Source organism: Oncorhynchus mykiss, chromosome 6, assembly GCF_013265735.2.
Source record: "Oncorhynchus mykiss isolate Arlee chromosome 6, USDA_OmykA_1.1, whole genome shotgun sequence".
In the NCBI taxonomy this organism is placed as follows: Eukaryota; Metazoa; Chordata; class Actinopteri; order Salmoniformes; family Salmonidae; genus Oncorhynchus; species Oncorhynchus mykiss.
Window position 1 is genome coordinate 4,076,932 of NC_048570.1, and position 23,182 is coordinate 4,100,113.

Genomic DNA, 23,182 nt, shown 5'->3' on the forward strand with positions numbered 1-23,182 from the left:
ATTGATGTGTCTGTGTGTATTGATGTGTCTGTGTGTATTGATGTGTCTGTGTGTATTGATGTGTCTGTGTGTATTGATGTGTCTGTGTGTATGGATGTGTCTGTGTGTATGGATGTGTCTGTGTGTATGGATGTGTCTGTGTGTATTGATGTGTCTGTGTGTATTGATGTGCTGTGTGTATTGATGTGTCTGTGTGTATTGATGTGCTTTGTGTATGGATGTGTCTGTGTGTATGGATGTGTCTGTGTGTACTGATGTGTCTGTGTGTATTGATGTGCTGTGTGTATTGATGTGTCTGTGTGTATTGATGTGTCTGTGTGTATTGATGTGTCTGTGTGTATTGATGTGTCTGTGTGTATTGATGTGTCTGTGTGTATTGATGTGTCTGTGTGTATTGATGTGCTGTGTGTATTGATGTGTCTGTGTGTATTGATGTGTCTGTGTGTATTGATGTGCTGTGTGTATTGATGTGCTGTGTGTATTGATGTGCTGTGTGTATTGATGTGCTGTGTGTCTGTGTGTATTGATGTGCTGTGTGTCTGTGTGTATTGATGTGCTGTGTGTATTGATGTGCTGTGTGCCTGTGTGTATTGATGTGCTGTGTGTCTTTTTCCAGGTGGAAGAACTGCTGTATACGAGGGGTTCTATCCATGGCCATGATATCAGGATTCTTCATGATGATCTACCTGGGACCTATCATGCTCATAGTAGTGGTACGTGGCTTCATATCATGTTCATAGTAGTGGTACGCGGCTTCGTAACATGTTCATAGTAGTGGTACGTAGCTTCATAACATGTTCATAGTAGTGGTACGCGGCTTCATAACATGTTCATGGTAGTGGTACGCGGCTTCATAACATGTTCATGGTAGTGGTACGCGGCTTCATAACATGTTCATGGTAGTGGTACGTAGCTTCATAACACCCTGTTCATGTTAGTGTTATGTAGCTTTATAACACCCTGTTAATGGTAGTGGTACGTGGCTACATAACATGTTCATGGTAGTGGTACGCGGCTTCGTAACATGTTCATGGTAGTGGTACGTGGCTTCGTAACATGTTCATGGTAGTGGTACGTGGCTTCGTAACATGTTCATGGTAGTGGTACGTAGCTTCACAACATGTTCATGGTAGTGGTACGCGGCTTCACAACATGTTCATGGTAGTGGTACGTGGCTTCACAACATGTTCATGGTAGTGGTATGTAGCTTTATAACACCCTATTCATGGTAGTGGTATGTAGCTTTATAACACCATGTTCATGGTAGTGGTATGTAGCTTTATAACACCATGTTCATGGTAGTGGTATGCGGCTTCATAACATGTTCATGGTAGTGGTATGTAGCTTTATAACACCCTATTCATGGTAGTGGTATGTAGCTTTATAACACCATGTTCATGGTAGTGGTATGTAGCTTTATAACACCATGTTCATGGTAGTGGTATGTAGCTTCATAACTCCATGTTCATGGTAGTGGTATGTAGCTTTATAACACAATGTTCATGGTAGTGGTATGTAGCCTCATAACAACATGTTCATATTAGTGGTATGTGGCTTCATAACAAGATGTTCATGTTAGTGGTATGTAGCTTTTTAACACCCTGTTCATGGTAGTGGTATGTAGCTTTATAACCCCCTGTTCATGTTCCCCAACCTGAGCTAGATGTGAACCCCCCCCCCCCCCTCCCCCAACTTGAGCTAGGTGTGGAACCCCCCCTCCCCCAACTTGAGCTAGGTGTGAACCCCCCCTCCCCCATCTTGAGCTAGGTGTGAACCCCCCTCCCCCATCTTGAGCTAGGTGTGAACCCCCCTCCCCCATCTTGAGCTAGGTGTGGAACCCCCTGTCCCCCAACTTGAGCTAGGTGTGAACCCCCCCTCCCCCATCTTGAGCTTGGTGTGAGCCCCCCTTCCCATCTTGAGCTAGGTGTGAACTCCACTTCCATAACCTGAGTTAGATGTGAACCCCTCCCCCCTCCCAAACCTGAGCTAGGTGCGAACAGACCCCCCCCCCCCAACTTGAGCTATATACAGTGGGGCAAAAAAGTATTTAGTTAGCCACCAATTGTGCAAGTTCTCCCACTTAAAAAGATGAGAGAGGCCTGTAATTTTCATCATAGGTACACTTCAACTATGACAGACAAAATGAGGGAAAAAATCCAGAAAATCACATTGTAGGATTTTTAATGAATTTATTTGCAAATTATGGTGGAAAATAAGTATTTGGTCAATAACAAAAGTTTATCTCAATACTTTGTTATATACCCTTTGTTGGCAATGACAGAGGTCAAACGTTTTCTGTAAGTCTTCACAAGGTTTTCACACACTGTTGCTGTTATTTTGGCCATTCCTCCATGCAGATCTCCTCTAGAGCAGTGATGTTTTGGGGCTGTTGCTGGGCAACACAGACTTTCAACTCCCTCCAAAGATTTTCTATGGGGTTGAGATCTGGAGACTGGCTAGGCCACTCCAGGACCTTGAAATGCTTCTTACAAAGCCACTCCTTTGTTGCCCGGGCGGTGTGTTTGGGATCATTGTCATGCTGAAAGACCCAGCCACGTTTCATCTTCAATGCCCTTGCTGATGGAAGGAGGTTTTCACTCAAAATCTCACGAAACATGGCCCCATTCATTCTTTCCTTTACAAGAATCAGTCGTCCTGGTACCTTTGCAGAAAAACAACCCCAAAGCATGATGTTTCCACCCTCATGCTTCACAGTAGGTATGGTGTTCTTTGGATGCAACTCAGCATTCTTTGTCCTCCAAACACAACGAGTTGAGTTTTTACCAAAAAGTTATATTTTGGTTTCATCTGACCATATGACATTCTCCCAATCTTCTTCTGAATCATCCAAATGCTCTCTAGCAAACTTCAGACGGGCCTGGACATGTACTGGCTTAAGCAGGGGGACACATCTGGCACTGCAGGATTTGAGTCCCTGGCGGCGCAGTGTTTTACTGATGGTAGGCTTTGTTACTTTGGTCCCAGCTCTCTGCAGGTCATTCACTAGGTTCCCCCGTGTGGTTCTGGGATTTTTGCTCACCGTTCTTGTGATCATTTTGACCCCACGGGGTGAGATCTTGCTCCAGATCGAGGGAGATTATCAGTGGTCTTGTATGTCTTCCATTTTCTAATAATTGCTCCCACAGTTGATTTCTTCAAACCAAGCTGCTTACCTATTGCAGATTCAGTCTTCCCAGCCTGGTGCAGGTCTACAATTTTGTTTCTGGTGTCCTTTGACAGCTCTTTGGTCTTGGCCATAGTGGAGTTTGGAGTGTGACTGTTTGAGGCTGTGGACAGGTGTCTTTTATACTGATAACAAGTTCAAACAGGTGCCATTAATACAGGTAACGAGTTGAGGACAGAGGAGCCTCTTAAAGAAGAAGTTACAGGTCTGTGAGAGCCATAAATCTTGCTTGTTTGTAGGTGACCAAATACTTATTTTCCACCATAATTTGCAAATAAATTTATAAAAAATCCTACAATGTGATTTTCTGGATTTTTTTTCTCATTTTGTCTGCCATAGTTGAAGTGTACCTATGATGAAAATTACAGGCCTCTTTCATCTTTTTAAGTGGGAGAACTTGCACAATTGGTGGCTGACTAAATACTTTTTTGCCCACTGTAGCTAACTTGTTTTGCAAGTCATGCACACCAACAGATGGAGAACCTACACCAGTCGAGCAATTCATTTCAACAATAATCTTCATTTTAATTTGACTAAGAGGGTTTAATTGGAGTCTATTTCTTCTGAGCCTATAAATTAGTTTACCTCAGCCAGTTAAGTTATGAGGCTTTAACAGCCTAATTGAAGTAGGATTTTTTTTTATTAGGCCTACTTACAATTGCAACTGGTCAAAAATGTTGCATCCTACATGAAACAATTGAAAGAAAAAAATTTCTGCATGTTCGATCTAAAACACTATAGCTAATAATGAAAAGCGCACATTTGTAAATCCCTAACTCTAATTGGAAAGGTAGATAACAAATTATTTGTGACATTGTGGTTACAATAAAGAATGTAAACAAGATGCTGTGTTTTTTTTTTACTTACAATAGTGATGGACAATTGGAGGCATTTTGAAAACAGGTTTTCAAACACTCGTTTTTCACAAGTGTACTGTAGCAGGTGTAGCCCATCATGTTAATGTTTCCTATTAACGGGACAATAGACTTTTCTTAGCCCGGCTACTGTAGTGAAAATCCCTGAACTTGCAAATGTATTCAATGCTTAAGTCCTCTAAAGTGTTACATTTCTAACTCAGAACAGCAGTACAGTGTTTCTTCATCAACATCTTTATACTTTCGTTAATAAAATAACGAGAAAAGACATTGAAATGCGGATGTTTATTTATTAAGCTACATTTTAGTCGCACTTCCACCCAGCTCCACGACCACAGGTCAAACCTTGCTGAGATGATCCATGTAGTTGTTGTATCGTCAGTTTCTCTAGCCATAACATTTTAATGGCCTTGACCAGTTCATCTTTGCTTGTCGGCTTGGCAGAATTACGGATGAATGTTTTCAGTTGATGCCAAACAAGTTCGATCGGGTTTATATCAGGAGACCTTCCTGTAGAGATTAGATTTTTTTTTTTTATATAGATAAACTGTAGGCATACCATAGGTGTTGTAGGTATTTTATTTATTTATATTTAACCTTTTTATGTAGTAAAATAAAGGTCTACTTACTCTGCTGACGTCTTGACCCGGTCTATGCCCTCATTTGCAATGCAAACCCGGGCGACTGTATGTTTTGGGTCATTGTCTGCATTTGGAGAAGGAAAAAAGACAGTTAGCCAAACAGCCAACATTAGGTACAATTACATAAATATACATGTAAATACATCTAAACGTTACAAAAATATTGCTATACCTCCCTTGAAGGAAACGATGTGGTCCCAGAAACACCTCTCTGAGACAAGCATGGAGCAACAGAAATGTTCTGTGATGTCTGCTGAACAATTAAGTTTGGTTTCTCCAGAAAATAAATCATTCAAAAATAACAAACTGGCTTTATTTTAAAATTAGTGAGAATATCTCACCGCATGTTCAAGAATTGACTTTTTCTCACTCGCTCTAGGTTAAATGAAAAACGAAATCTCCAAAATGTTGGTACTTTTTTAACAAAGCGTTTTTATTATTATTAATTAATTTAGAATTATATAAAATTCCCTCAGGATCTGTGAGAATATCTAACGGAAAATGCCCCTTGGAATCTTCCAATCCTTTAAATGTAATTATTGGCGGAGAGTCACCTCATTGAAAAAAAAAATATTTCGATATACTGTAGGCCTACCATAGGCGAAATTAGTTTCATCCGTGTTGAGTAATGTGATGTTAAAAGTGGTGTCGTTATTTATTTAAAGAGCATATTGAAGTTAGAAGCAATAAGGTTTGAAGTACAACTTATTTAGCACCATTTTGCACTGCTCTGAGCATGGGGACTGGTCTCCATCTCCATTTGGGTATTGGTTAGACTAGAATTAGAAAATTAGGGTGCAGAAATGTTATTCTCTTATTATAATCTTTATTTAACTAGGCAAGTCAGTTAAGGCAAAATTCTTATTTACAAGGACAGCCTACTCCTCCCTCCCCGTCGGGGAATTGAACCCCTGTCTCCTGTCCGCAAGACACAGGGATTCTTCAGCTAAATAGCCCAGTACTGTACTGCTGACCGTCATGTTGTACAGCGCCATATTTTCTCTTCCATCCTAACAGAAACACAGAGGGTTTTTCATTTTTCATAGAATAGAAACACCATAATATTAATCAAATTAATTGAGAAAGTACCCATCAATAGTTTGGACACACCCACTCATTCCAAGATTTTTCTTATTTTTTACTATTTTCTACATTGTAGAATAATAGTGAAGACATCACAACTATGAAATAACAGATATGGAATCAGTTAAGAACAAATATTTTTTTACAAGGACAGCCTACTCTTTCCTCCCCATTGAGGAATTGAACCCCGGTCTCCCACGTGCCCGCATTCTCTTGTACAGGACACGGCCCGGTCTCCCTTATGTAAGGAATTCGGCACTTTCCTATGTTTACTACAGCATGTATTGTAGGCTATGTTTACTTGTCAGACTGCACAGTAGCCTAATAAACAAATGCAGGTGGCTTATATCTTCAGAATGCTTTATTATCCAACTGTAAAAGTATATACTGTACAGTACTGTATTTCTTCATCGGCATCTTTATGCTTTCATTAATAAAATAATGACAAAAATACTCTTTCAAAATGCAGATGTTGATTTTAGTTTTGGATCCATAATGAAATACTATGGGAATGAATATCACGGATTTTACAGAAATATTGGAACAAAGTTGTCTAATGAAGGCAAACCATTTAGAATCCTCTTATGCTGTTGCCTTCTCCCGACCGTCACGTTGTACAGCGCCATATTTTCCATCCCATCCTCACGGAAACCCTGAGTGTTTGGTTTTTCATTTTTCTCGGAATTGAAACACCATAATATTTCTTAAAATCAATCCCATATATACTATGTTATTACAAAACAGGTTTTTAAATTCTCTGCTAATGTCAATATGGAAGACTAAATCAAATGCTTCTTTAAGATGCCGTCTGGTGGTCAAACTAGCACTAACTTGGCTGACAATTAAATAACGTGCCACAGAATGCTGCAGTAGCCCCGCAAGGTGACGCAACTTTTAACTTCTTCGGGATAGGGGGCAGCATTTTCACTTTTGGATAAATAGAGTGCCCAAATTCAACTTCCTGCTACTCATCCCCAGAATATAAGATATGCATATTATTAGATTTGGATAGAAAACACTCTGAAGTTTCTAAAACTGTTTGAATCCTGTCTGTGAGTATAACATAACTTATGTAGCAGGCAAAACCCCGAGGACAAACCATTCAGATTTTTTTTTTTTGAGGTCACTGTCTATTCAATGCCCTTTCATTGGAAAACCAAAATTTCGAAAGGACTTGTTTGCAGTTCCTACCGCTTCCACTGGATGTCACCAGTTTTTTTAAATTGGTTGAGGTTTTTCCTTTGTGTAATGAAGAAGTACGGCCATCTTGAATGAGTGTCATTAGAAGTGTACTTTTTGAGAGAGGCGCATGACTCGAAAAGTAGCGTCAGTTTGTTGTCTTCCTGTATTGAACACAGATTGTCCCGTCTTCAATTTGATCGATTATTAAGGTGTAAAAATACCTAAAGTTGTATTACAAAAGTAGTTTGAAATGTTTTGCCAAAGTTTTACAGGTAACTTTTGAGATATTTTGAATTGATGTTGCGCAATTTGGAACCAGTGTTTTTCTGGATCAAACGCGCCAAATAAATGGACATTTTGGATATATATGGACGGAATTAATCGAACAAAAGGACCATCTGTGATGTTTATGGGACATATTGGAGTGCCAACAGAAGAAGCTCGTCAAAGGTAAGGCATGAATTAGATTTTTATTTCTGCATTTTGTGTTGCGCCTGCAGGGTTGAAATATGCTACTCTCTCTTTGTTTACTGTTGTGCTATCATCAGATAATAGCATCTTATGCTTTCGCCGAAAAGCCTTTTTGAAATCTGACGTGTTGACTGGATTCACAACGAGTGTAGCTTTAATTTGGTATCTTACATGTGTGATTTAATGAAAGTTATATTTTTCTAGTATTTTATTTGAATCTGGCTCTCTGCATTTTCCCTGGCTATTGGCCAAGTGGGGCGCAAGCGTGCCGCCTATCCCTGAGAGGTAGGAGGAACCAAAGATAGTCTACTAATATGCAGTGGCGATTTTAACATGAAAATATTGGTGGGAATCAACTAAGCTCATATGTATCGAAACCACTATACTACAAAACGCTAATTGCCTCGCTTCATTTATTGGATAGTTACATTGGACTTTGCTATCACAGAAGCAATCAACTGCAAAGATCAGATGCGCAACCCTCTTCTATTTTAATCTGGATTCTCCAGATCAGATCAACCCTCTATCCATTTTAATCTGGATTCTCCAGATCAGATCAACCCTCTATCCATTTTAATCTGGATTCTCCAGATCAGATCACGGACACACCATGACCGATAACTTCTGAAAATAACGTGAAGGTAAACGCTTAAAAAAGGGGGGAGTTCGTAATATTACCACGTTATTATTTATTTTTTAAGTAACCGCAAAAAAAGTTATTATTTTATATGGGTTACCCCCCAAACACTGGTCCTAACTCCTCTCTCACCCCCCCCACCCCTCTCTTTCTCTCTCGTTCTCTCTCCTTGGTAGGTGATGACCATCCAGATCAAGTGTTTTCAGGAGATCATAGATATCGGCTACAGAGTCTACCATTCCTACGAGCTGCCCTGGTTCAGGACACTCAGCTGGTAAGGACCGACTGACTATATCTTTCTTGTCAGTTTCGATTATCCTTTTTTTCCCACTCCCTCATCTCCCCCCTCTCGTTTTTCTCTCTCTGTCTCTCACTCTCTATTCCCTTCTCTCTGTCCCCCCCTTCTCTCTGGCCCCCCCTCCTCTCTCTCTCCCCCCTCTCGTTTTTCTCTCGCTCGCTTTTCTCTTCTCTCTGTACCCCCCTTCTCTCTGTCCCCTCTCTCTCTCTCTTCTCTCCCCCCCCCCCCTTTCTCGTCTCTGTGTCTCTGAAAAATAGAGAGCCATCAACTGTTTCCGGTTTTAATTATATGTGCGACTGTCCTGAGGCTAGGTTAGAGGACATAGAATGACCAGCAGGAGACTGGGATACCATCTGCACTTTATCACCAAACAGGAGACAGGGATACTATCTATACTTTATCACCAGACAGGAGACAGGAGACAGGGATACCATCTACACTTTATCACCAGACAGGAGACAGGAGACAGGGATACCATCTACACTTTATCACCAGACAGGAGACAGGAGACAGGGATACCATCTACACTTTATCACCAGACAGGAGACAGGAGACAGGGATACCATCTACACTTTATCACCAGACAGGAGACAGGAGACAGGGATACCATCTACACTTTATCACCAGACAGGAGACAGGAGACAGGGATACCATCTATACTTTATCACCAGACAGGAGACAGGGATACCATCTACACTTTATCACCAGACAGGAGACTGGGATACCATCTATACTTTATCACCACACATGAGACAGGAGACAGGGATACCATCTATACTTTATCACCAGACAGGAGACAGGGATACCATCTACACTTTATCACCAGACAGGAGACTGGGATACCATCTATACTTTATCACCACACATGAGACAGGAGACAGGGATACCATCTATACTTTATCACCAGACAGGAGACAGGGATACCATCTACACTTTATCACCAGACAGGAGACAGGGATACCATCTACACTTTATCACCAGACAGGAGACAGGAGACAGGAGACAGGGATACCATCTACACTTTATCACCAGACAGGAGACAGGGATACCATCTACACTTTATAACCAGACAGGAGACAGGAGACAGGGATACCATCTATACTTTATCACCAGACAGGAGACAGGGATACCATCTATACTTTATCACCAGACAGGAGACAGGGATACCATCTACACTTTATCACCAGACAGGAGACAGGGATACCATCTACACTTTATCACCAGACAGGAGACAGGGATACCATCTATACTTTATCACCACACATGAGACAGGAGACAGGGATACCATCTATACTTTATCACCAGACAGGAGACAGGGATACTATCTATACTTTATCACCAGACAGGAGACAGGGATACCATCTACACTTTATCACCAGACAGGAGACAGGGATACCATCTACACTTTATCACCACACATGAGACAGGAGACAGGGATACCATCTACACTTTATCACCAGACAGGAGACAGGAGACAGGGATACCATCTACACTTTATCACCAGACAGGAGACAGGAGACAGGGATACCATCTACACTTTATCACCAGACAGGAGACAGGGATACCATCTATACTTTATCACCACACAGGAGACAGGGATACCATCTATACTTTATCACCAGACAGGAGACAGGAGACAGGGATACCATCTACACTTTATCACCAGACAGGAGACAGGAGACAGGGATACCATCTACACTTTATCACCACACATGAGACAGGAGACAGGGATACCATCTACACTTTATCACCACACATGAGACAGGAGACAGGGATACCATCTATACTTTATCACCAGACAGGAGACAGGGATACCATCTATACTTTATCACCAGACAGGAGACAGGGATACCATCTACACTTTATCACCACACAGGAGACAGGAGACAGGGATACCATCTACACTTTATCACCAGACAGGAGACAGGAGACAGGGATACCATCTATACTTTATCACCAGACAGGAGACAGGAGACAGGGATACTATCTATACTTTATCACCACACAGGAGACAGGGATACCATCTATACTTTATCACCAGACAGGAGACAGGAGACAGGGATACCATCTACACTTTATCACCAAACAGGAGACAGGAGACAGGGATACCATCTACACTTTATCACCAGACAGGAGACAGGAGACAGGGATACCATCTATACTTTATCACCAGACAGGAGACAGGAGACAGGGATACCATCTACACTTTATCACCAGACAGGAGACAGGAGACAGGGATACCATCTACACTTTATCACCAGACAGGAGACAGGAGACAGGGATACCATCTACACTTTATCACCAGACAGGAGACAGGAGACAGGGATACCATCTATACTTTATCACCAGACAGGAGACAGGAGACAGGGATACCATCTACACTTTATCACCAGACAGGAGACAGGAGACAGGGATACCATCTATACTTTATCACCAGACAGGAGACAGGGATACCATCTACACTTTATAACCAGACAGGAGACAGGAGACAGGGATACCATCTACACTTTATCACCAAACAGGAGACAGGGATACCATCTACACTTTATCACCACACAGGAGACAGGAGACAGGGATACCATCTATACTTTATCACCAGACAGGAGACAGGGATACCATCTACACTTTATCACCAGACAGGAGACAGGAGACAGGGATACCATCTACACTTTATCACCAGACAGGAGACAGGAGACAGGGATACCATCTACACTTTATCACCAGACAGGAGACAGGAGACAGGGATACCATCTACACTTTATCACCAGACAGGAGACAGGAGACAGGGATACCATCTATACTTTATCACCAGACAGGAGACAGGGATACCATCTACACTTTATCACCAGACAGGAGACAAGGATACCATCTACACTTTATCACCAGACAGGAGACAGGAGACAGGGATACCATCTACACTTTATCACCAGACAGGAGACAGGGATACCATCTATACTTTATCACCAGACAGGAGACAGGGATACCATCTACACTTTATCACCAGACAGGAGACAGGGATACCATCTATACTTTATCACTAGACAGGAGACAGGGATACCATCTATACTTTATCACCACACAGGAGACAGGAGACAGGGATACCATCTATACTTTATCACCAGACAGGAGACAGGGATACCATCTACACTTTATCACCAGACAGGAGACAGGAGACAGGGATACCATCTACACTTTATCACCAGACAGGAGACAGGAGACAGGGATACCATCTACACTTTATCACCAGACAGGAGACAGGAGACAGGGATACCATCTACACTTTATCACCAGACAGGAGACAGGAGACAGGGATACCATCTATACTTTATCACCAGACAGGAGACAGGGATACCATCTACACTTTATCACCAGACAGGAGACAAGGATACCATCTACACTTTATCACCAGACAGGAGACAGGAGACAGGGATACCATCTACACTTTATCACCAGACAGGAGACAGGGATACCATCTATACTTTATCACCAGACAGGAGACAGGGATACCATCTACACTTTATCACCAGACAGGAGACAGGGATACCATCTATACTTTATCACCAGACAGGAGACAGGAGACAGGGATACCATCTACACTTTATCACCAGACAGGAGACAGGGATACCATCTACACTTTATCACAAGACAGGAGACAGGAGACAGGGATACCATCTACACTTTATCACAAGACAGGAGACAGGAGACAGGGATACCATCTACACTTTATCACCAGACAGGAGACAGGGATACCATCTATACTTTATCACCAGACAGTAGACAGGAGACAGGGATACCATCTATACTTTATCACCAGACAGGAGACAGGGATACCATCTACACTTTATCACCAGACAGGAGACAGGGATACCATCTATACTTTATCACCAGACAGTAGACAGGAGACAGGGATACCATCTATACTTTATCACCAGACAGGAGACAGGGATACCATCTATACTTTATCACCAGACAGGAGACAGGGATACCATCTATACTTTATCACCAGACAGTAGACAGGAGACAGGGATACCATCTATACTTTATCACCAGACAGGAGACAGGGATACCATCTATACTTTATCACCAGACAGGAGACAGGGATACCATCTATACTTTATCACCAGACAGGAGACAGGGATACCATCTACACTTTATCACCAGACAGGAGACAGGAGACAGGGATACCATCTACACTTTATCACCAGACAGGAGACAGGAGACAGGGATACCATCTACACTTTATCACCAGACAGGAGACAGGAGACAGGGATACCATCTACACTTTATCACCAGACAGGAGACAGGAGACAGGGATACCATCTATACTTTATCACCAGACAGTAGACAGGAGACAGGGATACCATCTATACTTTATCACCAGACAGGAGACAGGGATACCATCTACACTTTATCACCAGACAGGAGACAGGAGACAGGGATACCATCTATACTTTATCACCAGACAGTAGACAGGAGACAGGGATACCATGTATACTTTATCACCAGACAGGAGACAGGGATACCATGTATACTTTATCACCAGACAGGAGACTGGGATACCATGTATACTTTATCACCAGACAGGAGACAGGGATACCATGTATACTTTATCACCACACAGGAGACAGGGATACCATCTATACTTTATCACCAGACAGGAGACAGGAGACAGGGATACCTTCTACACTAGTGGTCAGTTGTGTTGAGGTGCAGTGTCCTTATAGGAAGGGCCTAGTGGTGAGTTGTGTTGAGGTGCAGTGTCCTTACAGGAAGGGCCTAGTGGTGAGCTGTGTTGAGGTACAGTGTCCTTATAGGAAGGGCCTAGTGGTGAGTTTTGTTGAGGTGCAGTGTCCTTATAGGAAGGGCCTAGTGGTGAGTTGTGTTGAGGTGCAGTGTCCCAATTGGAAGGGCCTAGTGGTGAGTTGTGTTGAGGTGCAGTGTCCTAACAGGAAGGGCCTAGTGGTGAGTTGTGTTGAGGTGCAGTGTCCTAACAGGAAGGGCCTAGTGGTGAATTGTGTTGAGGTGCAGTGTCCTAACAGGAAGGGCCTAGTGGTGAATTGTGTTGAGGTGCAGTGTCCTTATAGGAACGGCCCTAGTGGTGAGTTGTGTTGAGGTGCAGAGTTCTGACCTGTTGTCTCTCTTGGCATCTTTGTCCAACTAAAGAACAGACTGTGTTGAGGGGATTTGATATCCTCACCAGGTACAATCGTGTCTGACCAGGTCACATGGCTCTTGCCCGGGGGAGAGTGTTCTGCAAGGGCCCTTGGCAACCCCCTAGCAACGGAGTACCCAGGACCAGAGATGTGAATCTGGGGGATGGTAGAGTTCTGGAGAGTTCTCTCTCTCTCTAGAAGTTTGTGCCTTTGTATCCCAGGGGACAGAGATGGTTGGGTTTAAGTCTCTCTGTCAAAAATGACGACTAGTTTTATTTTTCAGGTAATAGTCTGAATATAGAGTCCCCCCCCACCCCCCCCCCCCCCCCCCCCTCGCCTTGTTGGTTTTTTTATTTTTAGGTTTCTGTAGAGCAGAGCAACCTTTTCCCATAAAGGCGCACAAACAAACTCATACACACCAAGGCTTGAGTTGAGCCAACCATGAGCAAATGCCACTGCCATGCTGGAAGTTTTCATTTATTTTTGTTGTACCTTTTATTTATTTAACTAGGCAAGTCCATTTGGAAAGTACACACGCAGCATGCCCTCTGAACAGCCTAACCCTCCACCAATTGAACTCTGACCTCTGGAAAAAAAAAACACACACAAAACCAAAAGGAATGAATACAATATCCCTGTTTTCCTTCAAGTACTTTTATCCCGATGATGACTTGTGTGAATTGATATTGACTTGTTTGCCTTCCTTTTTAATTATCATTATTATTATTATAATATTTTTTTTTTAAAGGTACTTCCTGGTTTGTGTCAACTACTTCTTCTATGGTGAGACATTGGCGGAGTACTTTGGCGCGTTGGTGCAGAGAGAAGAACCGCTCCAGTTCCTGGTCCGATACCATAGATTTATCTCCTTCGCTGTCTACCTGGCAGGTGAGGCTCAGTGTAACGACATCGGCACCAATGAAGACAAGTGTAAGATAGATAGATAGATAGATGTATCAAATAACATTGTATTTGTCACATGCACCGAATACAACCTTTACAGGGAAATGCTTACTTACAAGCCCTTAACCAACAATTCCGTTTTAAGAAAAATACAATACAAAAGTAAGAAATAACACAAAAAAAAAACAACTACATACAGTGCCTTGCGAAAGTATTCGGCCCCCTTGAACTTTGCGACCTTTTGCCACATTTCAGGCTTCAAACATAAAGATATAAAACTGTATTTTTTTGTGAAGAATCAACAACAAGTGGGACATAATCATGAAGTGGAACGACATTTATTGGATATTTCAAACTTGTTTAACAAATCAAAAACTGAAAAATTGGGCGTGCAAAATTATTCAGCCCCCTTAAGTTAATACTTTGTAGCGCCACCTTTTGCTGCGATTACAGCTGTAAGTCGCTTGGGGTATGTCTCTATCAGTTTTGCACATCGAGAGACTGACATTTTTTCCCATTCCTCCTTGCAAAACAGCTCGAGCTCAGTGAGGTTGGATGGAGAGCATTTGTGAACAGCAGTTTTCAGTTCTTTCCACAGATTCCCGATTGGATTCAGGTCTGGACTTTGACTTGGCCATTCTAACACCTGGATATGTTTATTTTTGAACCATTCCATTGTAGATTTTGCTTTATGTTTTGGATCATTGTCTTGTTGGAAGACAAATCTCCGTCCCAGTCTCAGGTCTTTTGCAGACTCCATCAGGTTTTCTTCCAGAATGGTCCTGTATTTGGCTCCATCCATCTTCCCATCAATTTTAACCATCTTCCCTGTCCCTGCTGAAGAAAAGCAGGCCCAAACCATGATGCTGCCACCACCATGTTTGACAGTGGGGATGGTGTGTTCAGCTGTGTTGCTTTTACGCCAAACATAACGTTTTGCATTGTTGCCAAAAATTTTGGTTTCATCTGACCAGAGCACCTTCTTCTACATGTTTGGTGTCTCCCAGGTGGCTTGTGGCAAACTTTAAACGGCACTTTTTATGGATATCTTTAAGAAATGGCTTTCTTCTTGCCACTCTTCCATAAAGGCCAGATTTGTGCAATATACAACTGATTGTTGTCCTATGGACAGAGTCTCCCACCTCAGCTGTAGATCTCTGCAGTTCATCCAGAGTGATCATGGGCCTCTTGGCTGCATCTCTGATCAGTCTTCTCCTTGTATGAGCTGAAGGTTTAGAGGGACGGCCAGGTCTTGGTAGATTTGCAGTGGTCTGATACTCCTTCCATTTCAATATTATCGCTTGCACAGTGCTCCTTGGGATGTTTAAAGCTTGGGAAATCTTTTTGTATCCAAATCCGGCTTTAAACTTCTTCACAACAGTATCTCGGACCTGCCTGGTGTGTTCCTTGTTCTTCATGATGCTCTCTGCGCTTTTAACGGACCTCTGAGACTATCACAGTGCAGGTGCATTTATACGGAGACTTGATTACACACAGATGGATTGTATTTATCATCATTAGTCATTTAGGTCAACATTGGATCATTCAGAGATCCTCACTGAACTTCTGGAGAGAGTTTGCTGCACTGAAAGTAAAGGGGCTGAATAATTTTGCACGCCCAATTTTTCAGTTTTTGATTTGTTAAAAAAGTTTGAAATATCCAATAAATGTCATTCCACTTCATGATTGTGTCCCACTTGTTGTTGATTCTTCACAAAAAAATACAGTTTTATATCTTTATGTTTGAAGCCTGAAATGTGGCAAAAGGTCGCAAAGTTCAAGGGGGCAGAATACTTTCGCAAGGCACTGTATATGTATGTATGTATGTATGTGTATATATATATATATATATATATATATATATATATATATATATATATATATATATATATATGTGTATGTATGTATGTATATGTATATATGTATATATGTATATATATAAATAAGCCTGTGCAGTTCTTATCTCCATGGTGATATGAATCTGTGATTTGTTCCGCCCGGCCGCTGTTATAAAACGGTAATAAACCATACCCGTTAAGCGGTCTGTCGGTAAATCCGTCCGAGGTCACTTTGTTCATGGAAACAACAGTACTAATACACTGGTCTATAACGACGTGTGTGTGTGTGTGTGTATATAGGCATATTTTAACAGCCTAATTTGGAAACATGGTGGTCATGAGAGAAACTATGAATGAAAGAAAATCATGCTTGGTTCATAGAAAAACCCAAGCAGGGTTGCAGCCCTCGACACAAACCGGTTCGCCTGGCACCTACTACCATACCCCTGTTCAAAGGTACCTACTACCATACCCCTGTTCAAAGGTACCTACTACCATACCCCTGTTCAAAGGCACCTACTACCATACCCCTGTTCAAAGGCACCTAGTACCATACCCCTGTTCAAAGGCACCTACTACCATACCCTGTTCAAAGGCACCTACTACCATACCCTGTTCAAAGGCACCTACTACCATACCCTGTTCAAAGGCACCTACTACCATACCCTGTTCAAAGGCACCTACTACCATACCCTGTTCAAAGGCACCTACTACCATACCCCTGTTCAAAGGCACCTACTACCATACCCCTGTTCAAAGGCACCTACTACCATACCCCTGTTCAAAGGCTCCTACTACCATACCCCTGTTCAAAGGCACCTACTACCATACCCCTGTTCAAAGGCACCTACTATAATACCCCTGTTCAAAGACACCTACTACCATACCCCTGTTCAAAGGCACCTACTACCATACCCTGTTCAAAGGCACCTACTACCATACCCCTGTTCAAAGGCACCTACTACCATACCCCTGTTCAAAGGCACCTACTACCATACCCCTGTTCAAAGGCACCTACTATCATACCCCGTTCAAAGGCACATACTACCATACCCCGTTCAAAGGCACCTACTACCATACCCCTGTTCAAAGGCACCTACTACCATACCCTGTTCAAAGGCACCTACTACCATACCCTGTTCAAAGGCACCTACTACCATACCCCTGTTCAAAGGCACCTACTACCATACCCTGTTCAAAGGCACCTACTACCATACCCTGTTCAAAGACTCTTACTACCATACCCTGTTCAAAGGCACCTACTACCATACCCTGTTCAAAGGCACATACTACCCTGTTCAAAGGCACCTACTACCATACCCTGTTCAAAGGCACATACTACCCTGTTCAAAGGCACCTACTACCATACCCTGTTCAAAGACTCCTACTACCATACCCTGTTCAAAGGCACCTACTACCATACCCTGTTCAAAGGCACATACTACCCTGTTCAAAGGCACCTACTACCATACCCTGTTCAAAGGCACCTACTACCATACCCTGTTCAAAGGCACATACTACCCTGTTCAAAGGCACCTACTACCATACCCTGTTCAAAGGCACCTACTACCATACCCTGTTCAAAGGCACATACTACCCTGTTAAAAGGCACCTACTACCATACCCCTGTTCAAAGGCACCTACTACCATACCCTGTTCAAAGGCACATACTACCCTGTTCAAAGGCACCTACTACCATACCCTGTTCAAAGGCACATACTACCCTGTTCAAAGGCACCTACTACCATACCCCTGTTCAAAGGTACCTACTACCATACCCCTGTTCAAAGGCACCTACTACCCTGTTCAAAGGCACCTACTACCATACCCCTGTTCAAAGGCACCTACTACCATACCCCTGTTCAAAGGTACCTACTACCATACCCCTGTTCAAAGGTACCTACTACCATACCCCTGTTCAAAGGCACCTACTACCCTGTTCAAAGGCACCTACTACCATACCCCTGTTCAAAGGCACCTACTACCATACCCCTGTTCAAAGGTACCTACTACCATACCCCTCTTCAAAGGCACCTACTACCATACCCCGTTCAAAGGCACCTACTACCATACCCCTGTTCAAAGGTACCTACTACCATACCCCTGTTCAAAGGTACCTACTACCATACCCTGTTCAAAGGCACATACTACCCTGTTCAAAGGCACCTACTACCATACCCTGTTCAAAGGCACATACTACCCTGTTCAAAGGCACCTACTACCATACCCTGTTCAAAGACTCCTACTACCATACCCTGTTCAAAGGCACCTACTACCATACCCTGTTCAAAGGCACATACTACCCTGTTCAAAGGCACCTACTACCATACCCTGTTCAAAGGCACCTACTACCATACCCTGTTCAAAGGCACATACTACCCTGTTAAAAGGCACCTACTACCATACCCCTGTTCAAAGGCACCTACTACCATACCCTGTTCAAAGGCACATACTACCCTGTTCAAAGGCACCTACTACCATACCCCTGTTCAAAGGTACCTACTACCATACCCCTGTTCAAAGGCACCTACTACCCTGTTCAAAGGCACCTACTACCATACCCCTGTTCAAAGGCACCTACTACCATACCCCTGTTCAAAGGTACCTACTACCATACCCCTGTTAAAAGGCACCTACTACCCTGTTCAAAGGCACCTACTACCATACCCCTGTTCAAAGGCACCTACTACCATACCCCTGTTCAAAGGTACCTACTACCATACCCCTGTTCAAAGGCACCTACTACCCTGTTCAAAGGCACCTACTACCATACCCCTGTTCAAAGGCACCTACTACCATACCCCTGTTCAAAGGTACCTACTACCATACCCCTGTTCAAAGGCACCTACTACCATACCCCTGTTCAAAGGCACCTACTACCATACCCTGTTCAAAGGCACCTACTACCATACCCTGTTCAAAGGCACCTACTACCATACCCTGTTCAACGGCACTTAAATATTTTGTCTTGCCCAGTCACCCTCTGAATGGCACACATACACAATCCACGTCTCAGCTGTCTCGACTCTTAAAAATCCTTTTTCATCTACACTCATTTTAAGTGGATTTCGGTGACATCAATAAGAGATCATAGCTTTCACCTGGATTCACCTGGTCAGTCTGTCATGGTCAGAGTTCTGTATTCGGTTTCTCTCTACAGTAATGTCCACAAGCCTTCAGAAACCCAGTGGACAAGACCAGGAAATAAATCCGATATTGACGATGATCTTTTATTTTCTAATCAACATCTGGTGAAATTCCATCAAAAGCACTGCCAAGCCTGTCATCGTCCCAATTAAAAAAAAATAAAAAAGTTATCATTGGCTGTTGAATATTTTTTTTGTATCAAAATGGGGTCACAGACCAAAAAACGCTTGCAAACCTCTGGGCTAGCTACTTACCCTGCAAAACAAAAAAAATGAGTCGCGGAACATCGGGAGGTTGTGTCATGTTCCCCTGGATGTCCTTAGGACGTCCCCTGTTTGCTGGGTAGTTTTATTGTAAAGACAAGGCCGACATAAAACATTTGACTACTGGACTGACTAAGTCCCTACACACTGCAGTTGGTGATTAACTAACAGGGCTATAAAGTATGTTTCTCAGATGCCTATGGACTCGGGTCAAAGAGCACTTCCGTTATAACCACTAAGAAACAGACCACTATTGTCAGTTTCCCTCCTTCCTCACCTTATTGGTGTGTTAGCTAGTTAGGTGACAACATGACAACATTTCCTTTCTCCCTCCAGCTTCCTGCTGCAGCCTGGAAGATCAGATTCCAACTGTTTTTTTTTTTTTTTTGCTGTTTACACATTCCCTGAAAAATCTGCCAATAGATCTGATTTGGGTTGCCAGTGTAAACACAGCCTTTGTGAATACAGGCCTTGGAGTGTCTTTTGATTTGACCCTGGCTGGAGTGTGACTGTCTGTCACAGCCAGTTAAAATCCACAGCTCTGCTGAACAGACTAAATCTGCCCGGCGACTCAACACGCAACGTCTTCCTAGGGGGATCTCATATCGGCTGCACACAAATGAGGGTTTTAATCGACACCTTCAGCACAAATGTGACCGACCGGCTCGATTCGGTTTTATGTAGCAACATTTGAAATAGTGTTTTTATTTTTTTACATAGAAGTAGCGACTCAGAGAGAGAAAATGGTTTATCATACACTACAGTTGAGGATGGGAAAGTAATTCTGCTTTGAAAGTTGATAAACTTGTAACCCCACTTTTGAGAAAATGGCCCTTGAATGTTTTGGTACACCTACTGGAGAGCACTTCTTTGCCTGCACCTGTTCACACCCTCTTAAGCCTTTAGCTTCACCCATCTCTTTATGGATTCACATGTGTGGCGAGACAGCCAGCTGACGTTAGCTAGCCAGCTAACAGTACACTTTAACTTGCAATGAAAATGACTTTCTGCCAAAATTTGAAATGTATATCTGAAAATGTAGCTAGCTAGACTGTCTTTCGCGTCTCCCTCTCTGTCACGGATGCCACGGTTGCCCTTAGTTTGACGATGTAATCCGGAGACAGGTGTTTTATACAACAGCCTTCTTTGTGTTCTCTTTTCAACTCCCTCTGCATATTTGAAACGAGTCACGAATTGAGTTCTATTAGCCCAGGTCCCACATCTTTTTGTTCTTTCTTGACAACTCGGCGTGACACTGGCAATATCAGTTTAGCAAGACCGCACAAACAGATTTGGGACCGGGGCTACAAATCTATAGCTCTTCAATCAATCCAATGGAGTTTTCTGAGGTTGCTTTGTTCGCTGTGTAAAATGTTTAAAGATCGAATTCGCATTTTGAGGAAACCCGCACCACTGTTTGCCACAGCATCTTTATTCTTTTGAGTAAACAGAGGAGAGGACTGTATAGCACTTTGATAAAATACATTTTACATGCGACGATGTCCGAGGGAACAAAATAGTGTTTGTTGTTAGTAGCATCTTGCTTGTATTATCCCAAACGGACAGTTTGACCAATTTAACGATTCCAGTTTTAAAAGACAATGTGATGTCCCGTTCATTCAATAGAGCAGGGAATGTCATGTGACTGTGTATAACCTCTCGCTGTTACGGTCATCAGGCCTTCTACAGTGACTGATTGGTTAATAGTTTAAGGCTATAACGATTCACCGATACGAATCTGTCCCCGATGGTCATTTTTAGATAAAGTTTATAATTTCATAATGAGCAATACTTTTTTGCGTTGCATGGCCGAAGTCAGAGAAGATCTCTCCATTAAGCTTCCAAACAATCAAAACCATCATTTTTTTGTGATGGGGCGGGTGAAATCCAAAATTTGCTAAATATACATTCGGTATGTCATAGCTAATTTGTAAAGAATAAATATTGATACATGACTAGCTCAAATACTTAATCTGCAAAAATGACAAGTTAATTAGTGGGGGATGGTGATTTAAGAACCACAGTGGGGATACAAAACACATAGGCTACAATGACCAAAAATCTGATGGGGGTGGTAGTCTCCTATATGGCTTTAATCTGATGGGGGTGGTAGTCTCCTATATGGCTTTAATCTGATGGGGGGTGGTAGTCTCCTATATGGCTTTAATCTGATGGGGGTGGTAGTCTCTTATATGGCTTTAATCTGATGGGGGTGGTAGTCTCCCTTATGGCTCTAATTTGATGGGGGTGGTAGTCTCCCTTATGGTTCTAATCTGATGGGGGTTGTGGGGTGGTAGTCTCCTTTATGGTTCTAATCTGGTAGTAGTGGGGTGGTAGTCTCCTTTATGGCTCTAATCTGGTAGTGGGGTGGTAGTCTCCTTTATGGCTCTAATCTGGTAGTGGGGTGGTAGTTTCCCTTATGGCTCTAATCTGGTAGTGGGTTGGTAGTCTCCCTTATGGCTCTAATCTGGTAGTGGGGTGGTAGTCTCCTTTATGTCTCTAATCTGGTAGTGGGGTGGTAGTCTCCCTTATGGCTCTAATCTGGTAGTAGTGGGGTGGTAGTCTCCTTTATGGCTCTAATCTGGTAGTAGTGGGGTGGTAGTCTCCCTTATGGCTCTAATCTGGTAGTAGTGGGGTGGTAGTCTCCTTTATGGCTCTAATCTGGTAGTGGGGTGGTAGTTTCCCTTATGGCTCTAATCTGGTAGTAGTGGGTTGGTAGTCTCCTTTATGGTTCAAATCTGGTACCTACACCATAGATAGACGCTGAGTGCACAGTTATTAGACAAATTGTATTCCTCACGATTCATTTTACTGTTGAACAAACACAATGGTCTTAGTCAATCCAAAATGTTATTGTTGAACAAACACAATGGTTTTAGTCAATCCAAAATGTTATTGAACCTCAAACCGGAATGTTTAACAAAGGAAAAGTGAGTGTGCGCAATTATTAGGCAACTAAATACCAAAAATAATTTATCCCAACTCACTTGTTTAGAGTAAGGGTAACAAATAAGTTATACCAAAGTGACAATTAAATTTAAACAATTGACCTTTCAAAAATATTCAATGACAGATATGGCCACCTTTTCTTTTCTGTTAATGCCATGAGCCTTCCTTCCATGGAGTCTGTCAGTTTCTTGATTTGGTCACGATCACCTTTCGCTGAGGCAGCAACCACAGCCTCCCAAATGCTGTTCAAAGAGGTGTATTGTCTTCCCTCACTGTAAATCTCACATTTTGAGAAGGGCCCCACAAGTTCCCAATAGGATTTAAGTCGGGAGAGAAACGGGGCCAAGTCATTATTCAGGCATCTTTGAGGCCCTTGCTGGTTAGCCAAGCAGTGGAGTACTGGGATGCGTGTGATGGAGCATTGTCCTGCATAAAGATCATGGCGTTCTTGAATGCTGAGAACTTCTTCCTGTACCACTGCTTGAAGAAAGAATGTTCCAGAAACTGGCAGTAGGTTTGGGAGTTGAGTTTCAGTCCATCTTCAACCCGAAAATGTCC

General features: G+C 42.7%; 1 protein-coding gene across 1 annotated transcript in view; it reads left to right on the plus strand.

The window, feature by feature from the left end:
- Positions 1-23,182, plus strand: part of LOC110525165 (phosphatidate cytidylyltransferase 1) — a 72,928-nt gene that overhangs the window by 27,455 nt on the left and 22,291 nt on the right. The window contains exons 3-5 of the mRNA XM_036979228.1: positions 617-713; positions 8,250-8,347; positions 14,273-14,412. Coding sequence (XP_036835123.1) covers positions 617-713; positions 8,250-8,347; positions 14,273-14,412 — 335 coding nt within the window. The remainder of the gene's footprint in view (positions 1-616; positions 714-8,249; positions 8,348-14,272; positions 14,413-23,182) is intronic.